This window comes from Kryptolebias marmoratus, linkage group LG1, assembly GCF_001649575.2.
Source record: "Kryptolebias marmoratus isolate JLee-2015 linkage group LG1, ASM164957v2, whole genome shotgun sequence".
NCBI classification, from domain to species: domain Eukaryota; kingdom Metazoa; phylum Chordata; class Actinopteri; order Cyprinodontiformes; family Rivulidae; genus Kryptolebias; species Kryptolebias marmoratus.
This window is the reverse complement of record NC_051430.1, coordinates 10272055-10295102: the sequence shown is the minus strand read 5'-3', so window position 1 is coordinate 10295102 and position 23048 is coordinate 10272055. Positions and strand designations below refer to the sequence as shown.

The 23048-nt window shown below is 38.8% G+C and overlaps 1 protein-coding gene across 1 annotated transcript in view; it reads right to left on the bottom strand.

Annotated features, from left to right (window-relative positions):
- galnt9 (polypeptide N-acetylgalactosaminyltransferase 9) overlaps positions 1-14610 on the bottom strand; it is a 101416-nt gene extending 86806 nt beyond the window's left edge. The window contains exon 1 of the mRNA XM_017414702.3: positions 13608-14610. Within this exon, the coding sequence (XP_017270191.1) occupies positions 13608-13848 (241 nt within the window). The 5' untranslated portion in view covers positions 13849-14610. The remainder of the gene's footprint in view (positions 1-13607) is intronic.
- Between the last annotated feature and the right edge of the window lie 8438 nt (positions 14611-23048).

Here is a 23048-nt window from a genome sequence, read left to right as displayed (position 1 = left end):
TGAGTGGGAGAGGTGTGGTGTCGTCTCGCCGATCCACCAGAAAAGCAGTGGTGGCGGCGGTCTGACCCACCGGAGAAGCCGTGGTGGCGACTGCTGGCTTCCTTTTTCTCCGACGGCGGTTCCTCGATGCCGGAGAGTCAGGCCCATTTAAAAAGGTGAGCGGGTGCTCCACCCGCAGCTCAGCCAGGATCTGACTCTTCTCCTCCGGGGTGAGGGTAACGCCGACGAAGGAGTCTGCTGGGTTCTGGTATGGCCGGATCATTCTGTCAGGCTGGATGGAAACGGAGGCGAACCCAGAGTGCAGACTCATTTCTCAAATAAACTAATTTATTAAATAAAGAAAATAAATAAAAACAAACTGCTGACGTGGCAGCAAACTAAACTTAATAGAAATCCAAAGCATGGCATGGCAAGGCAACGAGGAAACAAAACATGGATACACCAAACGACAAACAATGATCCGACAGGGTGTGAGAGAAATGACCAGGTATTTGAACACTGGGGTTGACGAGGTAAATGGAAACAGGTGAGTGGAGATAATGGCAGACAGGTGGCGATGGGCGTGGCAAGAAAGGCAGAAGAGTGACAGGGGAGGAGCGAATACTGAGAACACCACAACCAGGAAAAAACCAAACTGAAATCAATCACCAGACTAAATAAAGAAAACAAAACCAAGAACACAAAAAATCCAAATCCTCACAGGTAGGCAGGCATACAGACAGATAGATAGAATAAAAATGTAATTTTTTTGTTTTTCCTTCAGAAATTTGGACTAAACTAATCAGAATCATTGTACGTCTTTTCTGTTTGTGCAGGCAACATTGCTTCTTTTTAATGGACCTCGCCTTGGTTCAGATTGTTGGCGTAGCTCATCTTAACATAGCTGTAAACCAAGAAAGTCTGAGACAGTAGGCCTCCCCTCAAATAATATTTAGAAAAAAAAACCCACCACACTTTTCCCCCTTGCACAAAAGTCCAGGATGCTGACAAAACGATGAATATGTTCTATAATTTCATAATGAGGGAGACAGTCACATATTGTTTTATCTAGACTAAAGTAAACATATTAATGATATGTTTTATGGTGTTTATTAGTTCTTGGGTTAATAAAAACAGTCAAACATTTTGAAAACAATACAAAAAATATTCAACCACACCTCAAACATTTAAGTAGTTCTTAAGTTGAAAATGAACACTACAAACACCCACTGACTGAAGACACCTGGGTTGAATTCTGATGTGCAGCGTCTTTATTCATGATATAGGTCAGAGGAAGATAAGTTATTAAAAAATACTTTTAGACCTATGAGAATGAGACCTGGTGTAAAGAAGAGTCAGTCTTTCTCGTTTGGGACTAGAATTAATACATAATGATTCACTTCCTGAAGAATGAAGTTTCCCCCTTACAAATAAGCTCAGCGACAGCAGTATCTAGAACAAGTTCAGTTAAACTGGAAATGCCCATTAGCATCAATGAACTTTACATTACAGTGGTCTGTTGTGAAGCTGTTCAAATATAAAGTGTAAAGACAATGTACCTTCTTTTAGTCAGGAACACAAGTCCTGTTTGTTGTTACAGGAAATAAAAGAATATATGATTAAAGGCCTAACATTCCTTGAAGAAATGCATATTGCCCTCCAACTTTTATGCCAGAGTTTTAAACTAAGACCATTTTATGTTGAGAAAACACAGCTGTTGGAGCTGTTTTTGTCAAACCTTAAAGATAACGTTGTGCCAAAATCTCATGCAATACTTCAAGATGTCACACTCATTGTATGTGTTGTGAATGACTCTCATCTACTCCCACATGAAATTTTAGCTCAATATCTGTGAGTTATAGTTATAGCCATTTTTGTGTTAGCTAATGTTGCTTAGCTGTGGCAGCCATTTTGGATTGGATTGATGACAAAATTTAATAAACTGTAGATTTAAATCATTAATGGATGTACATATGATTACTTTCTGCAAATTTCACTCAAATTTGTCTATTTGTTCATGAGATATTTTGGTAACAGACACGCACACACACAAATAACTCAGAAATTGCAAAAACATTTTCGCCCACCTTTTGACAATGGATAGTAAAATTCTGCAGCGCCCATCCATGACTGTAATTTTAGTCAGGCCTAAACTTTAAACAGTTTGTTAGCAGAGCATAATGTTGTGTCTCTGCCCGCCATATCTATTGTTTAACTATTTAAAATTCAGTGAAACTGCGGGATAATGTCAGATCATTGTTATGCGAGCCAAGCTTTCAGTGTGGCCTCCACAGAATAGGGGAGCTGCGTCTGTTCTCCATATCAACAGATGGACACACAGACAGTAAGTAAACAACGCATACCAATGAAGAGCTCATCTCTCAGCCTCACCCCTCCAGGAACCGAGGCGTAATCACCGTATTTGGACGGCTCCAAATCCTCGGGTGCTACTGAAGATTTGTAATTGGAGCTGAATGGTTGCAAACTGGCTGCTCCCACGAGAAGGATTTAGTGTGCCCTGCACCAGCCGATGTGGTGGCATTTTGACAAGTAAGGATGGGGTCCACAGCATGGACGAGCCATCTGGCATGGCTGCCCGTGTTGCACAATAATTCAGATCGTCTGAGACACGAGTGTGCAGAGCCTTATACTGTCTCTGTGTGAGTCTTGGAAGCTGGACAGCGACAGCCAGCTGTGTTTTCTGGTTGCTGTCTGAATCTGCCTCAGTCCTGTCTTCCACTACCGTCTCCCTCTGATTGAAAGAAATTCCATAACAAGACGAGACCTGATTGTCTGATTAACTTTAACACGGATCAGTTTTAAGGGCTACATTCACACTGCAGGCAAATGTGACCCCATTCTGATTTTTTTTTTGTTTTTTTTTTCTTGCCACTATACGACACATATCGGACTTTTTCATGGCAGTGTGAAAGTGACAAATCAAATTTTTTCATACCCAACCCAGGTCTTTTCTATATGTGGTACAGAGTCGGATATATATCTGGTATTTTTCAAAGCGACCACAGTGTGAATGTTTATGTCGCATTTCATTCGATTTTTACATCAGATGAAAGGTCTGAGGTCCCTCACGTCGAAGCCATACCACTCTTGGCTCCGACTCTTCATCCACACATGCCTCTGCACAGAGGCAGCAGCCACAGCTCCAAAAAAGGTCATCATTAACATTTGTGTTCTTTTTCTTCTCTGTCTTCTTTTATCTTTTACCATTTGGATGTACAGTTGGCCCCGATTGGACAGCAAGTTGAGGATCAATACACACATGCTAACACTCACAGCGTCCATATTTACTTCTGTAAACTCAGCATGCAGAGTATGACGTCATATCTTGTTCTGAGTGTGCAGGTCATTTTAGGAATTGGAGAGTGTTCACACTGTAGTCTTATGGAGGTCGCATTTAAAATGTATTGTGAACCACCACGCAGAAAAAATCTGATTTAAACAAAAAGTCAGAACTGAGAATCAAGACCTGCAGTGTGATTGTAGCCCAAGATTCACCAGCAGTTTTGTCATTTTGTAGTAAGACTGCATCAAATTGATGCTGTTCGCAGGCTGAAATTGTAAAGTTTTAAGGATATTTTGCTTTCTTATACTTTTGCTTTGTTCTGTATTGATGTGGCTGCTGATAAAATGCTGTTTTGATGATGTCTGGTAGGTTGTTTGAGGGAGTGAAATTGCTCTGTCTGCCTTTGATTCATCTTTCATGTTGCTGTCTTTTATGCTCGGTGAAATTGTTTGCAAAGGGAAAAATAACAGCAGACAATAGAATCCTTGGACATGCGCACATTCATCAGTAGGAAAAGCCAAAAACCTCTTTCTCACAGCAACGTTTCTTACAAAAACTATTTTCTGCTGAAGTATTTTTTTTTGCTTCTTGTAAACAAAAATAGAAGCTTTTAATGCACATCTTGAAAGGGAGAACTGGACAGTGATCGCCTGTGGGTAGAGCAGCAACAACGCAAAGGATTAAGAGCTCTATTTCCAACGTGACTATGTGAGTTAAAAATGTATGAACCCATAATCCTATGTGGCATTTTGTATAAAAACATCAAGCAAGTCAGCTGTACTGTTATGGTCCAAAAAAGAAACCCAGTAACTAAAAGCTCACATCACCACTATAAGAATGTGATAAAAAAAGACATCAGTAATACAGATTTAAATAAAGTTTCAGCATATATTTCCTGTGATGCATTTTTCTTTCCCATTGCCTGTTTTTGGTGTAATTAACAGACTCCACAGCAGCGGCTCCTTCATCATTTCACTCTGAGCCAATTACAGCCCAACATCTGTTTCTTCCACTGAGGCTTTGCTCCCGTCGCTACATTCAGCTGGATGTGGATCCTTCAGACACCGAGATCCAATTTGAACCTCATTGTGTCCAAGTACTCATGTGTCTCAGTGCTCGTCCCTCATGAGCTATATCATGATACAATGAATCCATACCAGCTATACATCCGACAGAGAACCCTCAGAATGTGTTTGATTTGTCTACATGAAAACACAATCCCAAATTCAAAGATGACCTATTTTTTAGTGAATTATTTAACAGTAAAAGTGGATTTATATGTGTCCAAAGTGAAGCAGCTGAGCTCTAAATATTGATGTTGAGGGAAGGAAGGGAGGTTCGACGATCTCTTCAAGAGAAGGGAAAGAACTTGTTGGTTTAAAGCTTTCAAAAGCCAAAAACAAACCTATGAAATATTGAAAGTCCTTTGAAGAGCTGCACAAAGTTCTCTGCTGCCACTCAGAACAGCTGCAGTCATGTCAGGGGGATAGCAAGTGTGAGTTGGAAACTTCGAAGCTATCGCTAAACTAGAGATAGACCGATTAATGTTTTCTTGGCCATTTTAAAAATTATTTTTGTAAAGCTCTTACCAAACAATTCAAAGGGTGGATAGTTTGATTTCTATCTAAGAGTTTTAACTGACCTTCTTTTTTTAAGTTATGAGATGCAAAATTGAAACTTCACTTTTTCTCTTCAATGTTAGGTTCAAAGCCTAAAAGTGCACCAGTGCGCAAGAAAAACATTTTTTTCATCAAGTCCCTGACCTAAAATAAACTGCAGCAGTGTTCTACATGAAATTTAGGAAGGGAAATAAAATCTGATTTACTGTTTAGTCTGTTAATTTGTTAAATCAGTAATTTTATTATACATGACTGTACATAAATTATAGCTTGTAATTGTAAATAATAAAATATTTAATTTTGTTTTATTTGTGTCCCTTGCTTGCCAGTTAAAAGTCTTATAAAATCCTGGACTTAAAGTGTCTGAAAGACATCTGGTACTATTAAGAAAAACCTTAGTTTGTTTATTTCTGAGCTGTAATGGGCACGGACGTATCTTTGAAATTAATGTGTTTTTAATAGCCACCCAGCTTCATGTGCTTCCTCTGAATTTTTATTTTCTTACAGGTTACAAATATTACAAAAGGCATTTTTTGACTCTTCCTTTTTCAGTAAAAAGCTTTCACACTAAATGTATGTTGTTCCAATCCTAATCATCCTCATAGCTTTGGTGCATTAACTAACCTGGACAGGAAAAAAAAAAATGATTCTGGTCATCTACTGGGAATTTGATGTATCCTTTGAAGATTTATGTAAAACCGTAAAAATAAGGATGATGTGTATTTTATAACATGATGGTCTGAAGGTAATATACTGTTGTCATACAAATGTAGTTTTCACACTGTGCAAAATTTTAAACAGTAAGCAATAATAAAACAAGTAAATTCTTACCAAACATTCACTAAAGAAACTCCTTTTATTGTAAATTAATGTTCTCGATGACGCAACTACTCGTCAGGGTTAGAAATATTCAAACGGATGTTACAACAACAGATTTTGTCCTTTATTAGTAGGAAAAAATAGCACCACTAATGGCCAACAGAACAGGATAAATGAAGATGACTGAAGCAATTTATTTGTGTTTAATTAGACATTACTGACACGTAACAATGACTTGTTTTGCTTTGTCAAAAAGGGTAAAAACCAGGGATAAATGAAGGTAGCATTCCTTGTCTTGCTGCACTGCAAGACAAGGTTTTAAACAAAAATCCTGCATGATCTATTAACACTCAGAGTATGTGATGAAATTGACCACCCTAAATTTAATCTTAATATCTGTACAGTTGACTGAATTATAGACATTTTCCTATTGGCTTAGGATGATTAGCTATGGCTGCCATCTTGAATCTGGGTGACTATATGTTAATCAAATGTACATCTGATGATTAACTTGTGAGAATTTCATTAAAATCCATCTAGCGGTTCATTAAATATTTTGCTAAAAGTCAGAGAAATACATATGTACACAAACACAGGCAATTGCATGATTGCCCTATTTTCAAGAATATTTATCAAAGTGTGTTTCTTGAATAAAAGTTTAGTGACATCATAAGTTACCCACACTACCAAAGTGGTATGAAACCTTTTCTGTTAGTTATCACTGCTAACTGTTTATAATGTAATCCTTGCATGAGTCTAAGCCAGCAGCATAAATAAGAGGGAATACTTGCTCTGTCTAAATTATGTTGGCAATATTGTCTGTGGACGCCTGCTGATTTTCAGGTGAGCTGCTGCATTCATTACCATCATTCTTCAAGCCTGAACAAAATTGATTCTTATCTGTTTTTGAAGGCCTGTTGTCAACCCGACACCCATCTGCATATTTTTATTAAAATCATTTCTTCGGGCTTCAGCTGGCTGAGATACGGTGTCACGGCTGCCATCACACACTATACAATATATATGTGCATCTTGTATCATTAAGATCGACTCCAAGCATCAAACGTGTGTCAGTATGGAAGACAGTGAGCGTGGCATTTCTCTTTTCTCATTGAGCCTTACCATTGCAGCTTTAGCATATAAACAGTTTCTTTGCCATAATTGGGCATCATAGATAAGAAGCATATCTGGTGTTGCAGCTGAGCCTCTGAGGCTGCCATCCCATCAGCACCTCCGCACGAGAAGAGGGATGGGAGTGACATGCATGGCTGATGACAGAAGCCTCGGTGTGACCGTGAGCGGTGGGACAACAGTCTAGATCAAACAATGACACATCCAGCGTCGGTCAGAGGAGTAACTGAACAGCAGCGTGTTCACTGGCTAACAGCACTGTCTGCTTTTTAAGGAGCTTATTTTTAGAGCACGTCAGCTTCGAGTGACAAAACACCGGAGGAAAGGCAGTCGATGGAAATGAAAGGTCAGAGTTTTATGTGAGTTCGATCCAATTCAATTTTAGAGGCAACATTATCAAAGTGCAACAACAATTCAATCTTTTTTTGTTTACATGGATGTCTTTAGAGATCTTGTGGCACAATCCATTCCTGTTAACTTTTTTCTTTCAAAAAACAAAGAAATTTCAGTCCTTGTATTCTGAATCTCTACCAATAATACTTTATATTTGTAAAGCTTCCAACAAAGCCAAATGAAAAGAAATGAACTTGTAGGTGTGAAACTTTTGACTCATACTGTAGGTGGGCCATTGTCTCATTCATGAAAGTAGGTGCAATATACAAGTCAAAACATGTTTTTCTTTTTTTCCCAGTGGCCAATCCTTATTTGTTCAGTTGAAAATCAAGCTCTTATGTAGAGTGTTTTATTTACCGTATGTTTGAAGATCTTAAAAAAATCAACAAAAAAGTACTTCTTTTAAGTTCATATGAGTTGCACAGAAACTGTGGGGTATTTGCTCATGATGTGACTGACTGGTTTATTTGCACTGCCTCTATAAAAATATATTGCTGTACTGTTTTATTCCATATGGGTCCACCACCTTTGAGGAGGATCACCGAGTGCTATGCAAGCTGGGTGGCAGGTGAGGGAGCATCTCTGGCCGTGTTGATTCTTGCTTTGGGGACATGGAATTACACCTCACTGATGGGTTAGGAGCCAGAGCTTTTGTGTGAGGTTGAGCAATACCAACCAAATATAGCTGGACTCACCGCTACGCACAACTTGGGCTCTGGAACCCAACTTCTGGAGAGGTGCTGGACTCTTTTCTACTCTTGAGTTGCCCAGTGAGAGAGGTGCCAGGTGGGTGTGGAAGTACTAACAAGCTCCCGGCTGAGTGCCTCTGTGTTGAATTTTTTTCCCATGAATGAGAGGGTTGCCTCTTTGCTTCTATGAGCTGCAGGAGACCCCTGTAGGGCTTGGCTGTTCTTGAGGACTCCTGAAGCAGCTGACAGCTACAGGGTGGCCAGGAGAACTGCAACTTCTGTACTTGGGCATCGGAGGAATTCAGAGAGGCCATAGAGAAGGCGTTTCGATTGGCCTTGAGGAGGTTCTGGCAAACCATTTGATGGGTCAGAAACGGAAAGCGGGCCCCGTCTCAGGCCGTGTCTGGTCTAAGTGGGGTACTAGTGACCCGGACTGGGGATATTGTTAAGCGGTGGAAGGAGAACTTCAAGCATCTCCTTAATCCGGCCATCTTATCCACCTTTGAAGAGGCAGTCTGGGCATTCGGNGGGGGGGGGGGGGGGAACAAAGACCTTTTTGACTACCTTGGTGGCAGGGCACCAGGAATGGACGAGATTCGCCCTGGTTTGCTAAAGGCTCTGTATGTTGTGGGGCTGTCATGGTTGACACGTCTCTTCAGTGTTGCATGGAGGACTGGATAACACCTGCGAAGTGACAGATTGGGGTGGTGGTTTGCATTTTTAAAAAGGGGGAACAGAGAGTGTGTTCCAGTCCATGGGGTATCACACCAAGGTGTTGAAAGGGAGGCTGAACTGATTGTCAAACCTTGGATCAAGGAGGAGCAGTGTGGCTTTCATCTTGGTCATGTAAAAGTGAACCAAATCTTCACTCTTGCTGGGTTGCTAAGGGAATCATGTTGACCATGTCCAGTTTTGAAATGCTGCAGAACAACAACAGTTCCAAAACCATGGATTCAGACTGCCACAGTTATATATGTGACAAACCAAAAAAAAATCCCATCTGCTTGCAGGGTGGGACTTGTTTGAGCAAAGTCCATCTAACATTAGCACAGCTTTTCATATGGCTCCACCATCATCAAACAACTCTCCCAACAACACATTGAGGTTATTTCAAAGATACCTCTGCTTTGGACAAAATAGCGTTTTTTAACAATTCAAACGGGTTGCTTGAGTGTTGGTTGCAAGGCATGGAATCAAAACAAAACATTGATCTTTAAATCAAAATCTGTGTTTATAAAATCTAATTTTAAGTTCAGTTATTATTGTCATTGCACCTAAAGCAAAACTTAACTTGCCTCAAACTGATTAGAGTATTATACTGTACAAGTTATTTTAAAAATAGATGCCTTATTCATTACCTGTGGAATAAAACCATTCTGATTGTTAGGTCTGTAAAATTCCACAGACGTTTTTAAGCTTGCACCTAATTTCTATCAACAATTCCTGGTTTTACCTTACCATATCAAAATAAAAATCTTTCTCCACCCCTTGAGTTACCTCATTGCACACATACATTTGGAAATGTATATATCCATAAAATAAATTAGCATGTTTAATTTTATGGTTTGCTAAGTCGACAAATGGCTCAATATTAATGGTTTTTATGCCAATGATCTGTGTATTCTAAAGCTCTACAAATGGCTTCTTATTCATTTAGTACCAGGTATTAATCATGACAGTCCACTTTACAATATAGTAAATTGGTTTGTTATTGATTTTTTATTTAAGAATGCCTTCATAAACTGACAGGCAGATTCATTAAGATTGTGCAACCACATCTTTTCTGCTCCACCTTCAGCGCATCTTTTGCAGCCACTATCTGCTCCTTCTCTGTGTCCTATTTACAAAGCAAATAGCACTAATTATATGCCAGCACAAACACACTCATCCAGTTCAACAGGTGTGAGTATTTTGCACTTGTTTTTTATCAAACCATTCAAATATGACCATCTGTGACAACCATAGCAGGCACAAAAGTGACAGAAAGAAAGATTTTTTTTTCCTGAACTGCAGGTCTTAACAGATAAAGCACAGAAACGCTCCCTAAAATTGCATGAACAATATCAATCACGTTCAGGATTCTTTTGGAGGATGTGAGAGATGGGGGTCCCATGAAATATTTAAAACAGGATTTTATGCACTTTTTTGACTATTGTAGATGTAACAATGTATGTCACTTATTCCTAGAAGAGAGGATGGATTATAATTTTCCTGACATGACTGTTTTGTGAAAGCAAAAGTATGGCAGATTGCTACTCTTCCTCAGTTTCTTGTTTAATGATGCAAATAACACCAGCTGCCAAAAGACAATAAATATATAATGCAAATTACATGTTGCAAACAGTGTTGGTCTTTAGCTTTTGCCCTGACAGCTAGTTACACAAATATGGGCAGGTTTTTATCTAAGTGCTGCATAATACTTTATTTTAATGTGGACAAACTGCACCATTTTACTGCTGGCAAAGGTTAAATCTCTCTTTATGAAAGGCTTTGTAAAATAAACAAATATGCACAATCTAAATCTGAAAACATACAATACATTGATGAATTTGAGCTTGAGTGTGGTAAATGTGGCTACGATTTGAGTTTTTTCTGTCTTTTTAAACCATATTTTTTGGAGTTTACCATATCACAGGAGATACACTTTAAAAGGCATGAACTGCATTGAAAACGTGTTCACATGAGTCAGTGCACCAACCATTTGCATTCCCAGGATGTAGTGAACAATTTTTTTACATGGCAAGATCAATTACAGTAAAACATGTTTTAAAGAAATATTTAACAAGGAATGTGAGGATCTCTAAGTGCCGACTTATTATTAATTCATGTGTTTTTCACTTTAATACCAATGAAACAAGTTTAATTGAATATGTCTGAAATTACATGCATTGCTGTCCCTTTCTAAATAATGGCACCTAACCTTATATGTAGTACATGGTGTTCATTTAAGGCCTTTAGACTTTCAAGGCTTGAGAAGGTAAGTACCACTAAAGAGGTATTTGCTGATTCTAATGCGATACTTAAGGTCAAAACAGTTCTTCATAAGCTTGTTAACAAGCTTAAACCCCCCTCATCTGATTATTCCAAGGCTGATGGCATCAACAGGAGAGCAGTGCTGCTGATAACCCTCATGCTGCTCATTTCTGGGCACAGCAGCCTGCTGAAAAAGCTTGACTGTTGTTTACTCGTTGGGAGTCTGGTGACTGGCCATCAGGCAACCGTAAAGAAGGGATTCTCTGACTTATGTCCTCCAAATCTAATTGGTCCTTGCTGCCTCTTTGATGGCATGCCATTGGTAGACAATAAACAACAGAGAGAATGGGCAATTATTTTGTATTGCTGGTGGACATGGTAATAGTTATTGGTGTGCTGAGTCCTCCTCTCACTGTAGTCATACCCTAAAGTCATAGAATACAATATGTGGTCTGTGCACAAGCAAAGGTAAAAAAGGTTGGTAACCTGCTGTGCGAGAATACCATTAAAGAGCTCCAAACAAATCATGACAAGATTTTGACAGCAAGCAAATGCTCCCATGCATCCTTGCTGTTATCAAATATAAAGTCCAACTGAAATAAAATTTCTTTTCCAGGCTTGCTTTGTTTAAGACAGACTGCAAAATCGAAATGTGATTGAGACACTCATGCTGAATGTCTTGATTTGTTAAAAGAATGAATTCAGTGATTTATTATGTTTGGTTCTATTTGAAATTTGGTGTAACAGCCTAGAAGAAAATGAAATTTTTCAGAATAAATCAGATTTATCTGTCATATTTCGCATCCATCCATCTTACTGTTTTTATTTCTTTGTTTAATCATATGATAACAGGAAAGCGCGTGAATGTGGCAGCTTTTTAGTTTATTTAAACCTTGTTTTTTTCTTCTTCAGCTCAAAACTGACTGCTACTGTGTGCAAGTTGTGACTGAGTTACATTGAACTCAACTGAGACTGGAGAAGGCACTCTTCTGAGAATAATTAACAAAGCTGACTCTTTAGCCTAGGGAAGTCCGACCTTAGAGGAAATTAATGTTTCCCAGCTAACAAAGAAGGAGAGTAGATACAAATCATACATGGAAGGAATCAAAATACCATTAACCAAATAAGTATTGTTCTAGGTGTCCAGATAGTGTAGCTTGTTACCCTTCAGCAGTGCCCATCTGATTTGACTGGTTTATTTGTATCGTTTCCATACAGAGCTGTGTGAATCGGAGGATTCATTGTTCGAGAGCCACAGCTTGTTGGATGTATGCCAGATGCCAGCCATAACTCAAAGTGACAGAGTGACCCTCAAAGAGTTGTTGAAACTTCAGCATAATAAGAAGATCATAGAAAAACTGTTTATAGTTTCACTTTCCTGCAGGGCAATGAAGCTATACAAAATGCCCCATTTCCAAAACATGCACATTGATTGTCAAGTATTTTACTGTGAAGCTTTTAAAATTAAGCTCCTGGCTGTGCAGAAGTCAGAAAGAGTTTTTGTTACTGTGTTGTTTTTCCTGCCAAATATTATAGAAGCAATTTATTCCTTTTGTAGGTACACAATCTGACAAATGTCAGTAAGACCCAAAAGTGAACTGGTTTCAAACTATAAAACTGGTCATTAAGGTGAACCAATCAGTTAGTCAATAGTCTGAAGATTACCCTAAAACATCTTTAGCTTATTACCAGCAAGGTCAAATCTTTTTTTGAACATTTGACATTCGATACCAATGTCTTAGGGAAATTCTGAACCACTCACTGATTTATTGAGAAAACTTAAAGACTAACACACAACATGCACTAAATCAATTTATCTGAGGGACACTGCTTTAGCATTGATTTAAAAACAATATACACAGATCAGTAATAAAACCTGTTCAGATAGCAACTTCTACATGGAAATTACAATGGAGAACATTGAACAGCTTTTGCTCTGTCTGTGGTCATAATGTTTAGACTGATCAGCTTATCCTGTAAAGTGAACAGAGAATATGTGGTTTAGAAAATTATTTTTTAAGGGTTGCTAAAAAGTGGTTCATTTAACATTAAAACTATAAAAACAGCTTCAGGTAGTTAGATTAAAAACAGTTTTTCTTATTAGCTGTTGATGGGAGGATGTTATCAGTAGATGATCAGATCATAAACCAAAATCAGATTTAAGCTGATTTTAAAGGAGACAGTTTGGCTAAAAGGACCAACTCTCAGAATAATGACCATCACATTTGACACACTGTCTTCGTGAGCTTTTACTTAAAAACATAATCAGACTTCTAAAATTGTCAGTTTTACCTGCTGGTATAGGCATATTATTTACTATTTGATATAATTACAGACATAAATCCTTCAAGTTATTATGCAGTTTACCACAGGTCAGTTAAAGTTCAGCTTGTTAAAGAATACAGCCCAGTAAAGTCTTTCTAAACAGACAGTGTAAGCACAAACAGAAGGTAATGAATCACCCCGCTTCATTAGCCTCCTAATAAGCAGTTTTAGAGCAGCAAACCCTCACTCAGCAACACGTTCCACACAGAGAAAAACTGATTATATTAAGGCTTCACAAAGTTATTAAGGGTGTAAAATTATGGCAAATTCTGCACATATTATGGTCCATGTCTGGACATGAGTTCACGTAGGCTCTGACAGCGTGTTTAGTTTGATCACAGGTGATGTTACTGAGAAGTTTGAGCCGCTTCCTACCGTTTAGCTGGTTGTACACCACATCCTCCAGCCTCTCTAGCCGCTGAAGAATAGACTGCCTGTCCACCAGGTTGGAAACTTTTCCATTCCTGGCTCGCAGCCTCTGCTCGGAAACTCGGCCGATCTGGATGAGCTCCTCGGATCGGTCCTGGATCCTGCAGTACACCGAGAACAGGATGATCCCTACGAACACTAGGATGTTGACGGTCAGCAAAGTTTTGATTTTGCGTGCCACAGCCATGAAAGGAGGAGACGGTGTGGCTGACTCTAGTCAAGCCCAGCAGCTGTCCATGTGCGGCTCTGTCACCCCACCTCTCTCTTTCTCCGGCTCTCTGAGCTTAGGGGTCTGGGTCTGACTGGTCCTTTCAGCACCACGGACAGCTCAGAAGGCTGCGCTCCCTCCACGGAGGAGCATCGCAGTCCACAGCCCGGGGAGGTGTGTGTATATGTGTGCGTGTAAGGGGGTTGGGAGTGGGGGGGAGGGCTTTCAGGGCAGGAAACGGTGCTTCTGGGTGGGAGATAAACAGCTCCGTCGCTTTAGCTACACTTTACAAGCGAGAAACGCCGAGAGGGGAAGGCAGCATCCTCACTAAAAACATCTCCTCGCCTGCTCCTTAAGCCCGATACGTCTCATCCATCTTCCAGTTCTGCTAAAGCCGCTCACATCGAAACATTTTACCCTGCTACTCCTTCTTTTTGAAGACGTTGTGGTCACTCAGATAGTCCCACTCTGCAAATCCGAACCCGAGGTGCGTCCGCTAAATATGAGGAGGAAAAAAGAGGTGGCGTTTCTCTCTCTCTCTCTCTCTCTCTCTCTCTCTCCCTCTCTCTCTTTCTCTCTCTTTCTCTTGTTTTTCTCCTTTCTCTCCGTCTCTCCTCCTCCCGTCGGTTAATCGCTGCCTCCCTCTGGTCGATGCTGCAGCTTTAGAGGAGTTGAGGGCAGATTTGTCCTCAGACGCAGCCGAACGATGCCGTTGGGTTCTGGCATGTTGTCTCTCCTCTCCTCTTTCTCTCCCTGTCAGAGGAGGAAGAGCCACCGCTGCGTCCTGACGTTCAGAGGCACAGTCATGAATATTCAGGGACTGGCTGGGAGAAAAAAGGCAGCACAAGTATAGTATGAATGCTTCCACTCGGCAGAGCGGCTCCCCTCGCTTAGTGAACTGTGAAAATGTGCATGAAGATGTGTTAACAGATGAGTTGATCCGTGATGCGCTGAGGTTAACGTCTCCTGCACGCTGGCAACTTGATGTACGTTTTTAAATTTGCATGTTGTGCAACTGCCCCTAGTCTGCACACACACACAGCATAAGCATGGTCAGCTTGCAGAAGAGGAATGATCAGCAAACTAATCACATGCTTCAACAGAGATGAAATTCTGTTATGACAGAGCAAACAAACTACAAAAAATGTAATGTAGCTACAAGCCCAATTCCGAAAAAGATAGAATGTTGTGTTAATGTAAATAAGAACAAAATGCAATGATTTGCAAATGTCATAAACCCATATTTTATACACAGTGGAATATAGTCAACAAACCAAATGTTTAAACTAAGAAATTGTGTCATTTTGGGGGAAAAAATGAATTTGCTGGCAGCAACACATCTCAAATAATTTGGGACAGGGCCACGTTTCCCACTGTGAAGCATCCCCTCTTCTTTTAACAACAATCTGTAAACATCTAGGAGCTGAGGAAAGCTGCTGCTGGAGCTTTTGGGGGGAATGTTGTCCCATTTTTATCTGTTGTAGGAATCGAGTCTTCAGGTTTTTTTTACTGCATTTTCTGTTTCATGATGCACCAAATATTTTCAATTGGTGAGAGGTCTGGACTGCATGTAGGTCAGTTCAGCACCTGGACTCTTTTACTATGAAGTCATGCTGTTGTAATGGATGCAGTTTGTGGTTTAGAATTTGTCTTGCTGAAATATGCAAGGTGTTCTCTGAAAAAGATATAATCTGGAAGGGATCATGTGTTGTTCTAAAACCTGTACATACTTTTCTGCATTGGTGGTGTCTTTTTTAGGTGCTTAAGCTGCCCATACCATCAGAGAAACCCTCTCTTTATCCCCCTCTCAAACCATCTGTCTTCCCGGTCCAAAATATGAACAGGACCAAGAAGGACCGAGAAGACAGATGGTTTGATGGGGGTCATCTATGTCAAAAGAGAAAAACCAACATTAAGCAGAGGAGGAGGTCTCAGATTCCAGATTTCAAAAACATATAATGGAGCTTTAGGCCTGATCCCCAGTCAGTTTCACTCCAATCAACACCTGTACTCATGTGACAAGAGTGGCCCATCAGTGAGTCAGACAAACAAGGACCCTAACGAGCCTCTATTGTAAGGAGAGTGAGAACAATTTGCAAGCAATCCAGCTTACATCACATCTCAGCTTTAAAAGCTCAACTCCACACTCTCTATTTCTGAACTGAGAAAGCTCCTCGGATGAGAAGCGAAACGCCTTCAACTACATAATAGAAGTCCAGTTGTTTTTTGTTTTTTAACCCTTTTTTGGAATTTACCATGGCCTGGATGACTGAGAATCTACACCAGCATTTTGAAATTCCTTGTTAGTGTTTGTTTCCTGTGATGTTTATTTTTTTAATTATCAGTTTGTTCCATTGCCTCCCCGTGTTTCCAGTCATTTTTAGTGCTTTTCCTCAGTCAGCCTCTCCTTCTCTGTCCTGCCATGCCCACCTTTACCTGTTCCCCATTACCATTAAGCTACCTGCCTTCAATCTCCTTATCAGCCCCAGTCCATTTGGTTTCCCAAGCTTTGCCTCCCCTGCAGTCTGGCATTGTGATTCATGCCTTGTCTGGTTCTCCTCCATGTATCCTTGAATTTTGCCATTTTGACAGTCTTTTTGCTGCCACATCAGCCTTTGTTTTTGGGAATTATTTTATGCGATTAAATAAATTTTGTAGTTTTCATTTGAGCTCCTCGTGTTGGTATTCATCCTTGTGTCCGACCTCAGTTACAAACTGGGACACCTAATCAGTTGCAAAATTCTTTTAAACTGTTTCCTTTTCGTACTACTTACGCTTAACAGCCTTCGGTTGCACCATCTTTTTTGAGATGTGTTGCTGTCGTCAATTTCAAAATTACCTTATTTTTTCTACAAATGATACAATTTCTCAGTTTAAACATTTAATATGTTTACTGTGTTCCAATGTGAATAAAATAAATCAAATATGGGTTTATTAGATTTGCAAATTATTGCATTCTGTTTATATTTATATTATACATCCTGACTATTTCAAAATGGGGTTGTACTTTTATTGTTTAAAAAAAAATACTGAATCTTCAGTTCACATTGCTGATTCCTAGAACACAAGATTTTAATAAAGATCAATCAGTATGAATTACATTAACCTGCCTCCTTTATAATAACCAACTAATTATGGCTTAGGTGACTCATGCACAAAGATGCTTGTTACTTCATTAAGCAAAGCCAAATACAACCAAATCACTTTGATCCCACTTTACAAACACACACACACACACACACACACACACACACACACACACACACCCACCAGAAGACCTTAGGTGTATCTTCCACAGTTTGTTTGGTGCTTCACTATGATTAGATGGTGAATTGAGCTTTAAAATCGTAACACAGCACTCTGCACCATCTGCCAACACATAGTAAAGCCACCTAAAATGGGCCAGATAAAGCTGAAGCATCAAATCCCTTAAAATAGAAAATGTCTGAAGAAAGTTTGAAGGGTGCCAGTACATCTGCTGCCCAAAATTCCAACATAACTTTGTACTAATCTAAGATAAAAAAAAAAAAAAAAAACATTTAGATGTATAAACTGTGAAAGTGTAATGAGATCCAAGATCAAAGGAAATGTTAAAGCTGCTGCCAGTAACTCACTATAGTCACCATGGTAACCACACTGTGTAACTCACTCCACGAGTGTCAAGTTAATGAGAGCCAGACATAAATGCAGATTCAAAAGTCAACCTCAAATAAACAGCTGCTGTGCAAAAACTATAAGTCACAATTTAAAAACTCTTGAGCCTTGAGTGGCAGAAGACTGATGGTCAGATTATTTTTATGCTTCTACTGAGTTTTATGTAGAAAATATAACAAGGTAAAAATACTCTCTATTTCTGGATTCAAAGAGCTAAAATATAATTCAAGTCTATGGAAACTTTGGTGTGCACTTTGTAATATATAGGGACTAGAGAGAAAACTGTTAGTCCTTGCCGTGATAAACACACTAGGTAAAAGAAGAAAGAAATTTATGTGCATGTGTAATTTGTGTATGTACCAAAAGGAGTTGTGGGAGTTAAAATAGTTTGTTTGCAAAACTTTTAAAATTTTAGACATTACAAAAGTTAGTGTGACATAGTTAACTCTCAGGTGAACATTACAAGAAAATACTGTAAAAATCAGGAAACGTAAACAAATAATGTGTAAAATAAACAAAGATACCATGGAGCCATGTAAATTCCAACTGTGACCCCTTTAAACTTCAAATAATGTTGCTAATTTGAGATATGCATGAGTTGGAGGGTGCCAACGACGGTTGAGTTTTCTTGGTATGTTTTTGTTAATTGTTTTTTGTGTGTGCGCGTGTGTTTCAATAAAATCCAATTCATCTCCATCTTTTGGTCTCAGGTCTTTAAAAAGGGTGCTTCAACGCTTGTGTATTGGCAACCTTTAATATATATATATATTGTATTTTTTCTTATATAAATATACAGTATTTTTTTCTTCTTATATATTTTTTTATATTGCATGTTTTTTGTTGTTCTTTTTTTTTAAAGCTAAGTAAGTGATTTTAGAAGAAATCCTGCTGTCTCATCTGTTTTTCTAAATGACCAGGCTGTTTAGTGCGCTGCAGTATAAATACCTTTGGTCTGATATTGACAGTAAGTGGTATTTTAAACTTCACATTGATGTTTTGTTTAAAAAGACTTTGAGTTTTAATGCTGACAGTACCTTCCTGGCAAAATTGTATTCTTGTTTTATCAAGTCTGTTCTTACATGCACTTGTGTTTGCAGTAACAAGTCATCTGCAAAGTATTGTCAAGATGCATGGTAAAATTGCTGGAACTTCCTTCGAGAATGTCAGTGACTTGTTTAAGGTGAAATAAAAAAAAGCAGATCCTTCTATTCAAGGCATCCATTTAGAAATAAGTTCAATATGCTTTGATCATTCTGCCACAATGTAGAACAAAGCAATTCAAGAAGTCTTTTATTCCATCTGTTACTAGCCTTTTAAATATCAATATGTAAATGTAAATGTGTTTTGTATGGGTGTTGTTTATGTTTTGTGTTCTACTGCCAGCTGTGAATCAATTTGCCTCTTGAGGAAAATAAACTTACTGTGAATCATGTACCTTAGAAAGCATATTAGTCTGCTTTATGATTGGAATGTACTTTAAAAATTAAACTTGACTTGAGCTAGACATATTTTGTTTTGTTTTTAAAATTTCATCTCATTGTTAAAGTTGTTCTAAGTACTCTTAAAATGTACTTGAAATTTTGACACCAGTAGTCACCTACAATACCAAACTACATACAACCACACACAGACTCATCTATCTACAATAAGAATTGTCATTAATGAATTCCTTTAAAAATGTAAACTTTCTAAACTTTTTCTAAACTATTTCCAAAACTTTTGGTCTTTTTCAGTTTTTTTTAATATAACAGATTATAAAAAACACATTATCATACTAACAAATAATATCATCATACTGAAAAAAACTTAAAGTATAATATTTCCCTTTACATCACGTGTCTTTGTAACTATTCATGCAACTTCAAGATTAAATAAACTGTAGTTTTCTTTGAGCCACAATCCACAGCTTTTATTTGTATGTCTTTACAGAAATTGTTGCAACCAGCATCTAAATGTAACGAATCAGAGGGCCCCTGCAGATCAAAATGTGATTTTAAAGCCTTAGAAAACCATTTTCTTATTACATGATTACATTTTTCTCCTTGCTCTGATGACACACTGCATTTTCTACACTTTTTTTTCTTTTTACAGATTGCAACCTATACTTTCACTTGGTGTTTCTCAGTTCTGTCTGACATATAGTTTTAAAAGAATGATTGCCGTGTATGTATAGAGAGTTTAATTAGAGTTTCTGCAGCACATGAGTCCCTTTACAAAAGATGCTGATTTGATTCAAGCTCTGCAGAAACAGACTGGGGGGAAATCACAGCCACCTCAGCCACAGAACAGGCCTCGGCGCAGCTGCTTATACAGCAGCTACTGTATCACATCCCCTATGCTGCCATAGAAGACTCTCAGAGGACCTGTATTCTGTTTTCTGCACTCAGCACCCTGCCTCGGAGACTGCAGACTCTGGCACTGAAAGGTTTTAACCATATTAACCTGGGTCACTGCCAGCTGCACCACAGTCATCCCACTCCTTGGGTCTCTCAAACACATTTGATGGAAAAAAATGTGTGCATCAAACACTTCTGTAAAAGCCAGAGGTATCTAATTGCTCATCTGATTTTTTTCTCACAGAAACATGCAGTTGCTGCTTTTGCATTGCCTGCTCTGTAAAAAGAGGAAAAAAGTTTTACGTTATTCCTCCAATCAAGATGTTGTTGTTCCAAAGCCATTGCAGTGACCTATAGTTTTGCTGTTGCAATAATATACACAAATAATTTTACAGAGACCTTGATGTCTGAGACTGGAAATATATAAGCAAACAAGTTTATTTCCTATTTTATTAACTCCTGCCATCATAAACAGTGGGCGATCATGTAATCACCTCTGTGTGTGCATTTGTTTTCCTGTCAGTTAGTAAAGCTCTCAGAAAGTAATCATTAAATGTACATTTACACTTGATTACCTTTCTGAGTCAGCCCTAATTGTGTCTGCACAGCTAATCGACCTTAGCAAACAAAAATGGCCATGCCTCAGTCATTTTTATATATATTCAACTATTTATCAGCTTTAGAGGTTCAGAAATCAAAATTTTAATGGAAGGGTTCAGAAAAAACAAACAAACACGTTTTTTTAGATTTTGTTTTCAGACTTTAGATTTTACAATGCTTTGTCTGTATCCCATTTTTTTAATTACAGGGAGCAGAAAAAGTAACAGCATGCTAACTTTGCTTGCGACCAATTTGGAATTAGGCAGATAATCTTCGATTTATGACAGCCGGTGAGGAAGATTCATTTGGGAAAGAAGTAAAGAAAAAACAAAAGTTGTAGATTCTTAAAACCATAAAATGAATGATAGTGCAAAAAGCCCACTGGAAATAAGAAACTTTACAGTCAGGTGTTAACTCTGAGATCATTACTACTTTTTACTTCAAATATTTGACCTGCTGTCAGAGCAGCTTTAAAGAGATGACATGCTTTGAATGCTGCCTGGCAGCAGGTTGGACTGTCTTTGCCTTGGGGGTAATAACTACTGTATATCACAAGGTGCTAAGTCTTTCATATGGAATCATTTATGCTCCAGAGATCCCTGGGCGTTCTCATCAGCTGAAGCTAATTTATATGAGACAAACATGGCAGAGTTGAGTATTAATGTTCAGACAAAATCCTACAAAGGAACCACAGCCAAATATCAACAAACCAACAACATTCACAAAATCACAGGTTACTAAAAGATATCTTTAGTTCTTCTCTTTTTATCCCTTTGGTATCATTTGTGTTGCGTTTAACATTTTGCCAAGGTTTTTGGCAAATTAAGTGTCTTAATCAAACTAAACAAAAGAAAAACGCTGCTGTTTTGTTAAAAGTAAAGTTTAATCCATGTACAAATATCAGACATTTCATTAGCTTGGAATACTCTTCAACATAGACAATATTCTCAAACAGCTCAAACTGTTGCTAAGCTTCAAAGTTTAACATTTAGCACAGAAAACACAACAGAAAACAGACCATTTCTACCCTACTGACTTTGTCATTGGGGTAATGAGTCCCACAACACTTTTATTTATTTCTTTAAATTAAAAACCTAGTGTAAGAGCTTCAATTCAATTCAATTCAAAAATACTTTATTGATCCCAAAAGGAAATTAAATCAAGGAGTTATTAACTCATATTAGTTACTATACTATCCTATTACTATTAGTTATTTTTACTATCCTATTACTATTAGTTATTATTATAGTGGCATGTTCGCCGGTACACCCTCCTGCGCCCGTGGACGCGGTGAGCCCTGGGGACTGCCATTTCTGCGGACGGAGTGAGTAGCTTCACGTCTGCGCCGGGTTGCCCTGCCGCGTCTGCGTGTGCGCCTGTACTTGGCTGATTAACATTGCAGAAGCAGAAATAATACGACAACTGAAGCCAGAAATCCCAGAGGAATGGAAAAGGAGGCATCGTGGATCCAGAGCAGGAGCAAAGAGGAGCGCGAGAAGGAGGAAGTTCAAACCATCTCTGCCATCCATCATCATGGGCAACGTGAGATCGTTAGCTAACAAGTTGGATGAACTTCAAGCCCTGATAAGAACCCAGCAAGAGTTTCAGGAATGTAGTATTATGTGTTTTACTGAGACATGGCTGCAGGATCATATCCCTGACTCCAACGTCTCTCTGACTATACGGGCAGATCGAGATTTAATGAGTAGCAGGAAAAGGAAAGGAGGTGGATTGGCAGTGCTTGTCAACAACAGATGGTGTCACCCAGGACATGTTACTGTGAAGTGTTGTCTCTGCAGTCCTGACATTGAACTATTGGCAGTAAGTTTTCGTCCATATTATTTGCCAAGAGAATTCACCGGTGTTGTTTTGGTGGCTGTTTACATTCCACCCTCAGCTGTTGCAGACAATGCATGTTATGTCATCAGTTCCATCGTTGCTAAGATACAGACACAACACCCCAATTCTTTCATGGCAATATCTGGTGATTTTAATCACGCCTCACTCTCTGCCAACGTTTCAACAGTTTGTCAGCTGCTTTACCAGAGAAAACAAGACATCGGATTTGTTTTACACAAATGTCAATGATTCATATACTTCCAAAGCAAGACCTCCTCTGGGTAAATCAGATCACAACCTTGTTTTTCTCTGCTCACAATATAAACCCCTTGTCCAGAGACTACCTGTTACAAAAGGACTGTGAGAAAATGGTCACAGGAAGCTGAAGAAGCCCTACATGGTTGTTTTGATGCTACTGATTGGATTTCTCTTTGCAAGCCACATGGAGAGGACATCAATGCCATGACTGAGTGTGTGACCGACTATAAAAACTTCTGTGTGGATAACACCATACCCACCAGAACAGTGAGATGCTTTCCTAACAACAAACCCTAGATCACCAGTGAACTAAAGGAACTGTTAAACAAGAAAAAAAGAGCCTTTAGGGAGCGAGACAGGGAGTTATTGAGGAGTATACAGAAGCAGCTCAAAGTCAAGATCAGAGACAGCAAGGAGGTGTACAGGAAGAAGCTGGAGAGTAAACTGCAAAGGAATAATATCAGAGACGTGTGGTCAGGGATGAAGAAGATC